General features: G+C 44.8%; 1 protein-coding gene across 1 annotated transcript in view; it reads left to right on the top strand.

The window, feature by feature from the left end:
* The first annotated feature begins 5,188 nt into the window (after positions 1 to 5,188).
* The window catches only part of LOC128684702 (uncharacterized), a 53,491-nt gene continuing 45,668 nt past the window's right edge, over positions 5,189 to 13,011 (top strand). The window contains exon 1 of the mRNA XM_070104465.1: positions 5,189 to 5,234. Within this exon, the coding sequence (XP_069960566.1) occupies positions 5,189 to 5,234 (46 nt within the window). The remainder of the gene's footprint in view (positions 5,235 to 13,011) is intronic.

Raw genomic sequence — 13,011 nt, 5'->3', positions numbered from 1 at the left:
ACTCCATTCGACTGAATGTACAGCAATGCATGCAACCATATGACCTGTCTTTGTAATACTCATTTGTGCTTTATAGTTATCTGTTTACAATAATGTTTTATCACTGATTTCATCATTGCTTAGTTAATCTTAAGTTAATTTTAAGCCAGCCCGTAATGCTATGCATAGTATAAGTGGCTTTGGCATGCTGCTCTTACCTGTATTTTTTTGTACCTCTGTATGTATGCTAAAATTACTAAATAAATAAATAAATAAATAATAATATTAATAACCAGTCGGCTAACACCCAGGTACCTACTTGCTGCTAGGTGAACATGGACAGCAGGTGTCTTAATGAAACACGTCCTAAAGTTTCCACCCATATCGGGTAACGAACCCCTGACCTCAGTGTGAGCTGAGTGCGCTACTAGTACACATGATACGAGAAGTGAGGTAATCGGTCCCTCATCTACCTGTCACTGTCTCTATTTCGAACCGATGAAGCCGCTACTGACTGGCGAAACATTGGCAGCTAGAGATACCCAGATGTAGCACCTGTGTCTGACTCCTGATCGTAGAATTGTAACTCTTAAACCGAAAATTAATACTGTGTAAAAATATAGAGGGGTAACCATAACAGTTGTAAAATGTTGTCAATAAATGTTTAAACCAGTGTTTATAACCTATGTTGCCTGGACTTGTCTGACAGTGATGACGAAGAATGATGAAGTATGGTGGCTAAAGCTCCCGCTTCACACACGGAGGGCCCGGGTTCGATTCCCGGCGGGTGGAAACATTTCGACACGTTTCCTTACACCTGTTGTCCTGTTCACCTAGCAGCAAATAGGTACCTGGGTGTTAGTCGACTGGTGTGGGTCGCATCCTGGGGGACAAGATTAAGGACCACAATGGAAATAAGTTAGACAGTCCTCGATGACGCACTGACTTTCTTGGGTTATCCTGGGTGGCTAACCCTCCGGGGTTAAAAATCCGAACGAAATCTTATCTTATCTTATCTTATCTTAAGCATGATAAGGTAGCATGATGAAGCATGATAAGCATACAAACAGGTGTTGTCTCAAGACTGTCATCCTGGACCGCGACATAGAGGCCATCACAGGTGTTGTCTCAAGACTGTCATCCTGGACAGCGACATAGAGGCCATCACAGGTGTTGTCTCAAGACTGTCATCCTGGACCGCGACATAGAGGCCATCACAGGTGTTGTCTCAAGACTGTCATCCTGGACCGCGACATAGAGGCCATCACAGGTGTTGTCTCAAGACTGTCATCCTGGACAGCGACATAGAGGCCATCACAGGTGTTGTCTCAAGACTGTCATCCTGGACAGCGACATAGAGGCCATCACAGGTGTTGTCTCAAGACTGTCATCCTGGACCGCGACATAGAGGCCATCACAGGTGTTGTCTCAAGACTGTCATCCTGGACAGCGACATAGAGGCCATCACAGGTGTTGTCTCAAGACTGTCATCCTGGACAGCGACATAGAGGCCATCACAGGTGTTGTCTCAAGACTGTCATCCTGGACAGCGACATAGAGGCCATCACAGGTGTTGTCTCAAGACTGTCATCCTGGACCGCGACATAGAGGCCATCACAGGTGTTGTCTCAAGACTGTCATCCTGGACAGCGACATAGAGGCCATCACAGGTGTTGTCTCAAGACTGTCATCCTGGACAGCCACACAGACGCCATCACTCCTCCAACCATAAACAATAACAATATCTTCTTACACTGTCCTCTCCCCCTCCCCTCACCCTTCTCTTTCTTACCTGTCTCTCCCCTCACTCGTTCCCCATCCCTCTATTCCCCCTCACTCTCCCCTCACTCACTCGCCAGCCTTCAAGAGGGGTTCACCTCCTTCCCCTCGCTCACGTAAGTTACACTTCAGAGTATTGATACTGTCACCAGCTCTAACACAAACTATATATATATATATATATATATATATATATATATATAAATATGTATATATATATATTTTTTCATTTATGTTAATGTAAAAATTAATAATTTTGTACCAAAAGAACCTTAGAAAACTTACCTAACCTTATTATAACAAGTGCAATTTAATGTGGTCTAATCCATCTAAATATATTTTAGATAAGTTTACAATAATTTAATAAACACACACAATGAAATATATTTTTATTGTTACCTGGAGTATACCTGTTGAGGGTCTCAGGGGTCAACGCCCCCGCGGCCCAGTCTGTGACCAGGCCTTATGGTGGATTAGGGCCTGATCAACCAGGCTGTTATTGGTTCGTTAGGTTCAGAATGATTTTTGCGAAATTATTCCATACACAAATTTTCGCTTGCCTTATTCGGCAAGAAGAGCGTTGTTATTCAAGCCAAATTCTCATGTTTTGCCTATTCGGCACGACATTATATATATATGTCGTGCCGAATAGATACGATATATACACCATGTTAATTCAAGAATTTCATTGTTGTGGGAGAATGCTCCTCACTGTGGGAGAATGCTCCTCACTGTGGGAGAATGCTCCTCACTGTGAGAGAATGCTCCTCACTGTGGGAGAATGCTCCTCACTGTGAGAGAATGCTCCTCACTGTGAGAGAATGCTCCTCACTGTGAGACAATGCTCGTCTTCACTATGGGAGAATGCTCCTCACTGTGGGAGAAAGCTCTTCACTGTGAGAGAATGTTCCTCACTGTGGGAGAATGCTCGTCTTCACTATGGGAGAATGCTCCTCACTGTGGGAGAATGCTCCTCACTGTGAGAGAATGTTCCTCACTGTGGGAGAATGCTCCTCACTGTGGAGGAATGCTCGTCTTCACTGTGGGAGAATGCTCCTCACTGTGGGAGAACGCTCCTCACTGTGAGAGAATGCTCCTCACTGTGGGAGAATGCTCCTCACTGTGAGAGAATGCTCCTCACTGTGAGAGAATGCTCCTCACTGTGAGACAATGCTCGTCTTCACTATGGGAGAATGCTCCTCACTGTGGGAGAAAGCTCTTCACTGTGAGAGAATGTTCCTCACTGTGGGAGAATGCTCGTCTTCACTATGGGAGAATGCTCCTCACTGTGGGAGAATGCTCCTCACTGTGAGAGAATGTTCCTCACTGTGGGAGAATGCTCCTCACTGTGGAGGAATGCTCGTCTTCACTGTGGGAGAATGCTCCTCACTGTGGGAGAACGCTCCTCACTGTGAGAGAATGCTCCTCACTGTGGGAGAATGCTCTTCACTGTGAGAGAATGCTCCTCACTGTGAGATAATGCTCCTCACTGTGGGAGAATGCTCCTCACTGTGAGAGAATGATCCTCACTGTGGGAGAATGCTCCTCACTGTGGGAGAATGCTCGTCTTCACTGTGAAAGAATGCTCCTCTTCACTGTGGGAGAATGCTCCTTTTCACTGTGGGAGAATGCTCCTTTTCACTGTGGGAGAATGATCTTCCTCACTGTGAGAGAATGCTTCTCACTGTGGGAGAATGCTTCTCACTGTGGGAGAATGCTTCTCACTGTGGGAGAATGCTTCTTCTCACTGTGGGAGAATGCTCTTCACTGTGGGAGAATGCTCCTCACTGTGAGAGAATGCTCCTCACTGTGGGAGAATGCTCCTCACTGTGGGAGAATGCTCCTCACTGTGGGGGAATGCTTCTCTCTGTGAGAAAAGGCTTCTCACTGTGGGAGAATGCTTCTCCTCACTGTGGGAGAATGCTCCTCCTCACTGTAGAAGAATGCTCCTCACTGGCACTGGACAAGCACCTAAAGTCAGTTCCTGATCAGCCGGGCTGTGGCTCGTACGTTGATTTGCGTGCAGCCAGCAGCAACAGCCTGGTTGATCAGGCGCTGATCCACCAGGAGGCCTGGTCACAGACCGGGCCGCGGGGGCGTTGACCCCCGAAACTCTCTCCAGGTAAACTCCAGGTAAACTGTGGGAGAATGCTTCTCACTGTAAGAGAATGCTCTTCCTCACTGTGGGAGAATGCTCCTTCTCACTGTGGGAGAATGCTTCTCACTGTGGGCGAATGCTTCTCACTGTGGGAGAATGCTTCTCATTGTAAGAGAATGCTCCTCCTCACTGTGGAAGAATGCTCCTCCTCACTCTGGGAGAATGCTTCTCTGTGGGAGAATGCTTCTCTCTGTGGGAAAATGCTCCTCCTCACTGTGGGAGAATGCTTCTCACTGTGGGAGAATGCTTCTCACTGTAAGAGAATGCTCCTCCTCACTGTGGGAGAATGCTCCTCCTCACTGTGGGAGAATGCTCATCCTCACTGTGGGAGAATGCTTCTCTCTGTGGGAAAATGCTTCTCACTGTGGGAGAATGCTTCTCACTGTAAGAGAATGCTTCTCCTCACTGTGGGAGAATGCTTCTCACTGTGGAAGAATGCTTCTCACTGTAAGAGAATGCTCCTCCTCACTGTGGGAGAATGCTCCTCCTCACTGTGGGAGAATGCTCCTCCTCACTGTGGGAGAATGCTCCTCCTCACTGTGGGAGAATGCTTCTCCTCACTGTGGGAGAATGCTTCTCACTGTAAGAGAATGCTCCTCCTCACTGTGGTAGAATGCTCCTCCTCACTGTGGGAGAATGCGTCTCACTGTGGGAGAATGCTCTTCCTCACTGTGGGAGAATGCGTCTCACTGTGGGAGAATGCTCTTCACTATGGGAGAATGCTCCTCACTGTGAGAGAATGCTTCTCACTGTGGAAGAATGCTCCTCACTGTGGGAGAATGCTCCTCACTGTCGGAGAATGCTCCTCACTGTGGGAGAATGCTCCTCACTGTGGGAGAATGCTCCTCACTGTGGGAGAATGCTTCTCACTGTGGGAGAATTCTTTTCACTGTGGGAGAATGCTCCTCTTCACTCTGGGAGAATGCTCCTCACTGTGGGAGAATGCTTCTCATTGAGGGGAAAATGCTCCTCTTCACTGTGGGAGAATGCTTCACACTGTGGGAGAATGCTCCTCTTCACTGTGGGAGAATGCTTCTCACCGTGGGAGAATGCTCCTCATGTTACAGTAGTAACGAGGTGTGAACACAGGTGTGGAATACAGTTACACACTGGATACAGTGACTGAAATACAAGCATTATTAACAAGACACAGTAATGGGTACAGAAGCTGCACCGTGTGTCGTGTTTACACCGTGTGTCGTGTTTACACCGTGTGTCGTGTTTCAGATGGCGTGTTTAAGTGGCATTGTGGTGGCGGTTTTTGTGGCGATGATGGCGGTGGCGGCGGAGGTGGCAGGGCCAGTTGTCAGAAGTCGTAGTAAGTATAATGATTCAGTACTACTACTACAACTACCAATAAATTATCCCCGTAATGCATAACCCCAGTCCCCTGTACCTCAGTGAAACGCAAAAAAATAGTACAGAGTGCGGCATAGATTTTTAATGAAATTAAACATCAGCTTAGGTTAGGTTAGGTAAGGTTCGTCAGGAAACAGGACAAATGTTTCCTGACGCGGGTCTTAGTCAGATGATGACCCGCCTTTGGAGCTTTTGGTCATCTGACCGAGGCCTTCCGCTGGCGTACCAGTCCACCCCTTTAAAAATTATGGTCATTTATAACCATTGTCTGTCTATATACCTTTAAACATCAGCATTTGAAATTTGATAAGAATCAGATTTACTTCTCACGAGTAATGACATGGAGACTAATATCCCAATTTCTCCACTAACTAAGTGAAATGTGTCCTCATTGACAATAAGATTGTTGTCAGTAGCTCACTATGAAGACTTGGTTTATATCTGCTTGGAGATTAGTTGTGTCCTCAGCGGGTGCTAATCTTATACAAATCCTAGTATCGTCTGTGAAGAATGATACAGTGCTATGATATGTGACTGTGAAGAATGATACAGTGGTATGATTTGTGACTGTGAAGAATGATACAGTGCATGATTTGTGACTGTGAAGAATGATACAGTGCTATGATTTGTGACTGTGAAGAATGATACAGTGCTATGATTTGTGACTGTGAAGAATGATACAGTGCATGATTTGTGACTGTGAAGAATGATACAGTGCATGATTTGTGACTGTGAAGAATGATACAGTGCATGATTTGTGACTGTGAAGAATGATACAGTGCATGATTTGTGACTGTCTATGTCGGATATGAGAATGAGGAAGATAAACTTGGAAAGTATAGTGCCTTCAGAAACAGGCTTTCCACCGTAGCAGCTTCTGATATCACTCTATTTACCATTACGAGTTGGGCTCTGTGTGTTAGAACGTTAACACTGTTTTAACTTGGTTTTCTGGAGTCTGGTAACGTAGCAAGGGTAGCTAGGAGGCTGTACACAAACGGTCATAGACTATCTCCATTTATTCGAAAGAGTGAGTACACAGGCAAACAGACTGAGCGCCGCAGAGGCAGTCCTGAATGGCGAGGTGTAAACAAGAGGTAATCCAGGCGAAGATTGAGCCGGTTGTAAACCAGCATAGGTCTACCTTGGTAAATATCCGTCTCTCCACTTTTGCAGTTATTCTCCTTGCATGCGCTGTTACTACATTATCACACTTGTCGAAGGCATTTGCAAAGTCTGCATATATATTACGTCTGAATCTTGTTTGTCTGAGTAATCCATACCTGGCTTCTGCAATGAGCATGTTGTTAGAGTCATTATTGAGTCCAAAGCCGTCAGTGATGACATAGAATCAGTAACGATGATAGAGCCAGGCTCAGTGTCATAAGTTAGCTTGCCACGGACATGAAAAGTATGAACGTTGTGGGAGAAGACTATTGTGGAAAATATTTTAATTTTCCGAAGCTATAGTGCCTAATAGGTGTTTAATGTGTCGATATGAGTCAAAAATGTATTTGACAATAGGATAGAACCAAGAGTTCCCTTTGCGCATGCGCGGATGTGCAGGGGTAGAGGTCGACTCGGGGCATGGGAGAGGCGGGAGTGTTTTGAATGTAGTGAGGAATGTAGGTAGTGTAATGAGCAATTCACACTTCCACACCTGGTCACAACTGTAATGAGTTATTGGTGCAAATATTGATTGTTGAGTCACACACACACCACACACACACACACACACACACAGCATTCCGACACCTTAGTAAGGAATCATTCAAGACACTGTACACCGTGTATGTCAGGCCCATACTGGAGTATGCAGCACCTGTTTGGAACCCGCACTTGATAAAGCACGTCAAGAAACTAGAGAAAGTACAAAGGTTTGCAACAAGGTTAGTTCCAGAGCTAAGGGGAATGTCCTATGAAGAAAGATTAAGGGAAATCGGCCTGACGACACTGGAGGACAGGAGGGTCAGGGGAGACATGATAACGACATATAAAATACTGCGTGGAATAGACAAGGTGGACAAGGACAGGATGTTCCAGGGAGGGGACACAGAAACAAGAGGCCACAATTGGAAGTTGAAGACACAAATGAGTCAGAGAGATAGTAGGAAGTATTTCTTCAGTCATAGAGTTGTAAGGCAGTGGAATAGCCTAGAAAATGACGTAGTGGAGGCAGGAACCATACACAGTTTTAAGACGAGGTTTGATAAAGCTCATGGAGCGGGGAGAGAGAGGGCCTAGTAGCAACCGGTGAAGAGGCGGGGCCAGGAGCTAGGACTCGACCCCTGCAACCACAAATAGGTGAGTACACACACACACACACACACACACACACACACACACACACACACACACACACACACACACACTTTAGTTTAATATCTTTATTATGCACCCCATACCCATCCTGTGGGCGGTAGTTAAAAGATTACAAAGGTACATAATGGGTCCAGTGAATGGACCTGAAAGTTATGATAGCTGAACTAGTTACAAAGGTAATGAACTCCAGGTAGATCTGGTCACAATCATGGCAAGTTACAGAGGTAATGAATCAGCTTCACTCCTATACAGGAAAGACTGTGCTATAACTTAAATTGCCAGGCATACCATCTAAAGGGGACAAAAAGATACAAAACATCCAGGCCATGGGAAAACCTGGGTAGCCACAGCCACTCAAGAGGGAGAGGTTTTTTAGTGCCAGGAAGGAAAAAAAACTGGCAGGAAATGGCAGAAATCGTACACCAAATCCAGTCATTCCTGGAGTGGAACCACAGTCGATGGCCTCCACTCCAAACCAACAGATACAGATACTAATGCCGGAAAAAAAATCCCCCCCCCAGTACCAACAATACCACCAGTCCGATAACATTCTTCTTTGCAAATATACAGGGTCTAAAGCCAGCAACAAACAACAAAATACCTTTCATCCGTGGACTGCTTGCAGAGGCAAAGGCAATGTTCGCGGCTTTCACTGAGACCCACATAAAGGATCACTTAGACAACGAAATATGGATCCCAGGTTACAACCTATACAGATGTGACAGAGTGAACAGGCAAAAGGGGGGGGGGGTTGGCCTGTACATTGCAGAGTCACTTGTTTGCACAGAACTGCCAAATGCCTCAAATGATGTAGTGGAAGTTTTAGCAGTAAAGGTCGAGAACCAAAACCTAGTCATTGTGATAGTCTACAAGCCTCCGGATGCAACATCCCAGCAATTCCAGGAACAGCTGTTAAAAATTGACCACTGTCTGGAAAACCTTCCAGCTCCTGCACCCAACATCTTGCTCCTGGGGGATTTCAACTTAAGGCACCTAAAATGGAGGAATATAGCAAATAATATTGTTGCAGTAATAACACCAGGAGGCAGCTCTGATGAAAACTCACACTCACGCGAGCTTTTAAATCTCTGCACAAAATTCAATTTAAACCAGCAAATAATAGAGCCTACTAGACTGGAGAATACACTAGACCTCATCTTCACTAACAATGATGATCTGATAAGAAATATCACCATATCAAAAACAATATACTCAGATCACAACATAATTGAGGTTCAGTCATGTATGCGCGGAGCCCCAGACCGACATAATGAGATTAGTCACGAGGGAGCATTCACCAAATTCAACTTCAATAACAAAAACATAAAGTGGGACCAAGTAAACCAAGTCCTAACCGATATAAGCTGGGAAGATATACTAAGCAACACAGACCCCAACTTATGCCTAGAACAGATTAACTCGGTGGCACTCGATGTATGCACAAGGCTTATTCCTCTAAGAAAAAGGAGGAGTAGATGTAAAACAGAAAGAGACAGGCGCTCCCTTTACAGGCGACGGAAAAGAATAACAGAGCGGCTAAAAGAGGTCAATATATCTGAAATGCGTAGGGAGACACTGGTCAGAGAAATAGCAAGCATCGAACTTAAGCTAAAAGAATCCTTTAGGAGTCAGGAATCGCGGGAAGAACTAAAAGCCATAAATGAAATCGAAAGAAACCCAAAGTATTTCTTCTCCTATGCCAAATCAAAATCGAGAACAACGTCCAGTATTGGGCCCCTACTTAAACAAGATGGGTCCTACACAGATGACAGCAAGGAAATGAGTGAGCTACTCAAGTCCCAATATGACTCAGTTTTTAGCAAGCCGCTAACCAGACTGAGAGTCGAAGATCAAAATGAATTTTTTATGAGAGAGCCACAAAATTTGATTAATACAAGCCTATCCGATGTTATCCTGACGCCAAATGACTTCGAACAGGCGATAAATGACATGCCCATGCACTCTGCCCCAGGGCCAGACTCATGGAACTCTGTGTTCATCAAGAACTGCAAGAAGCCCCTATCACGAGCCTTTTCCATCCTATGGAGAGGGGGCATGGACACGGGGGTCGTCCCACAGTTACTAAAAACAACAGACATAGCCCCACTCCACAAAGGGGGCAGTAAAGCAACAGCAAAGAACTACAGACCAATAGCACTAACATCCCATATCATAAAAATCTTTGAAAGGGTCCAAAGAAGCAAGATCACCACCCATCTAGAAACCCATCAGTTACACAACCCAGGGCAACATGGGTTTAGAACAGGTCGCTCCTGTCTGTCTCAACTATTGGATCACTACGACAAGGTCCTAAATGCACTAGAAGACAAAAAGAATGCAGATGTAATATATACAGACTTTGCAAAAGCCTTCGACAAGTGTGACCATGGCGTAATAGCGCACAAAATGCGTGCTAAAGGAATAACAGGAAAAGTCGGTCGATGGATCTATAATTTCCTCACTAACAGAACACAGAGAGTAGTCGTCAACAGAGTAAAGTCCGAGGCAGCTACGGTGAAAAGCTCTGTTCCACAAGGCACAGTACTCGCTCCCATCTTGTTCCTCATCCTTATATCCGACATAGACAAGGATGTCAGCCACAGCACCGTGTCTTCCTTTGCAGATGACACCCGAATCTGCATGACAGTGTCTTCCATTGCAGACACTGCAAAGCTCCAGGCAGACATCAACCAAATCTTTCAGTGGGCTGCAGAAAACAATATGAAGTTCAACGATGAGAAATTTCAATTACTCAGATATGGTAAACATGAGGAAATTAAATCTTCATCAGAGTACAAAACAAATTCTGGCCACAAAATAGAGCGAAACATCAACGTCAAAGACCTGGGAGTGATCATGTCGGAGGATCTCACCTTCAAGGACCATAACATTGTATCAATCGCATCTGCTAGAAAAATGACAGGATGGATAATGAGAACCTTCAAAACTAGGGAGGCCAAGCCCATGATGACACTCTTCAGGTCACTTGTTCTATCTAGGCTGGAATATTGCTGCACACTAACAGCACCTTTCAAGGCAGGTGAAATTGCCGACCTAGAAAATGTACAGAGAACTTTCACGGTGCGCATAACGGAGATAAAACACCTCAATTATTGGGAGTGCTTGAGGTTCCTAAACCTGTATTCCCTGGAACGCAGGAGGAAGAGATACATGATTATATACACCTGGAAAATCCTAGAGGGACTAGTACCGAACTTGCACACGAAAATCACTCACTACGAAAGCAAAAGACTTGGCAGACGATGCACCATCCCCCCAATGAAAAGCAGGGGTGTCACTAGCACGTTAAGAGACCATACAATAAGTGTCAGGGGCCCGAGACTGTTCAACTGCCTCCCAGCACACATAAGGGGGATTACCAACAGACCCCTGGCAGTCTTCAAGCTGGCACTGGACAAGCACCTAAAGTCAGTTCCGGATCAGCCGGGCTGTGGCTCGTACGTTGGTTTGCGTGCAGCCAGCAGCAACAGCCTGGTTGATCAGGCTCTGATCCACCAGGAGGCCTGGTCACAGACCGGGCCGCGGGGGCGTTGACCCCCGGAACTCTCTCCAGGTAAACTCCAGGTATACATGGTTACAGTCATGAGCAAATTACAGAGGAACGTGATTTACGGGACCACCGTAATAGAGTGGTAAAATGAGTGAATAAGGGTAGAACCGGGTGACTGGCACGTCGCCATGGACTGTGTCCCGGGGAAAATTACCCTTGGTTTAATCATCACTCATCGGTCTCAGATCTTAATGGAGTGATCTCTAATGTGTATAATAATTATGAGACATTAAATCGTCTTGTAAATTGTAATGTAATTAATGATAATAACGCTAAGTTAAGAGAATGCGTGAAGTGAAATAAGTCGCCTTGCTCCGAGTGAACACGCTAGACCACGTTGTTCCTATCACGAGGAAAGTGAAGTTCATGGAGTCACGACTTCTAAACCGGGACAAACCGATGGATACCTCATCCTGCTGGAATAAGAACCGTGTCGGTGTAGCAGGACATCGAAATGAGATGGTGAATGGAGGAAATAAGGAGTATCAATCACCCACAGTTAAGTAACTCTTCTAGTTATAGCGGACTGATACTGGCCAGTTAGGTATGTTGTAATTGGATAGGTTATGAGTGATCCAGCTACATCAAGTGACCACCAGAGAATATCTGGTAAGTGGTGGGATTATGTACAAGTGTTTTTCCTTGATGGATATATCCATGTGTAACCTACCCCCCCCTTCATTCAGTTAAACTAATATAATCTATACAGTCCACAATTAATTAGTAGCGCCGTACTTGAGGGTGCTACCCAATTTATACTGGTCTCGGATAGATATGGATAAGATTGTGAGGGTCGAGGGGCCACCTGCAGTGACCAGAGGTGGTTAAGTTTTCTCACATGTCTACACGGGGTGACTGCGGTAAACAATATAGTTGTTGTCTCCCAAGGAGATTACTCGTATGCATGTAATGTTGAGGTATGTACAAGTAATCACCCCTAGAAAATTTTCCATATCTGCCCGCTGGTCCTTCCTGAACCGGATGCAATCAGTGAAAAAATTAATTGAATTAATTACTTAATAATTAAGTGACTGATTGAAGGAAGTGGGTATGGGGTACACAAGTTTAATCGATCGTGTGGTGGATGATAATTAGCCCAATTAATTGCTAGCACATGTGTGGCTAGGATTTATACAAGAGTAAAGTGCAAGAATTACTCTTATAAGGCTCCTACTTAAGTTGTATAATCAGTGATTAATAATTCTCTAACCATGACTGGATCTGATGGAGTTAATGTGGCTGACAAGTCCGTGAATTTTAGAGTAATGAAAGCATCATTACAGGCTATTAAAGGCCATGTGACGAAGGCATTTGATTTAATGAATCAAAGAACCGTGAACCCTAATGAATTAAAGTTATATTTAGATGTTTTAGAGAGTAGATTTGATTGGTACAAATTGTGGTTTAAAGACTGTGAAAGAGATTTGCTGGAGAATTGTGCAGATGGAATGGAAATGAATGTTTTAATTAATCAACATTACGAATTGGAAGAAAAACTGTCTTGTAAAAGTAAGGCTTTCAATAAATTGAAGGGTGTAAGCCAGGCAGTTGATCAACCTATTAATGCAAAGGGTGGGTTTGCCAAAACCTCCAGAGTACGGTCTGGAGGAAATCAGACTAGGTCGGCAGGAATTAATTGTTCAATTGCAGACCAGTCAGCCAAACAGTTCTAAGGATATAACACATAATGACTCTGAAGTATCTGTCAAGTCTCAAAAGGGAAAAATAATCCCAGTGGTAATAATCATAAACAAGATGGGTCCTACACAGATGACAGCAAGGAAATGAGTGAGCTACTCAAGTCCCAATATGACTCAGTTTTTAGCAAGCCGCTAACCAGACT

The sequence above is a fragment of the Cherax quadricarinatus genome, chromosome 5 (assembly GCF_038502225.1).
Source record: "Cherax quadricarinatus isolate ZL_2023a chromosome 5, ASM3850222v1, whole genome shotgun sequence".
Taxonomy (NCBI): Eukaryota; Metazoa; Arthropoda; class Malacostraca; order Decapoda; family Parastacidae; genus Cherax; species Cherax quadricarinatus.
Note: the sequence above shows the minus strand (reverse complement) of the source record. Positions and strands in the feature narration are given on the sequence as shown.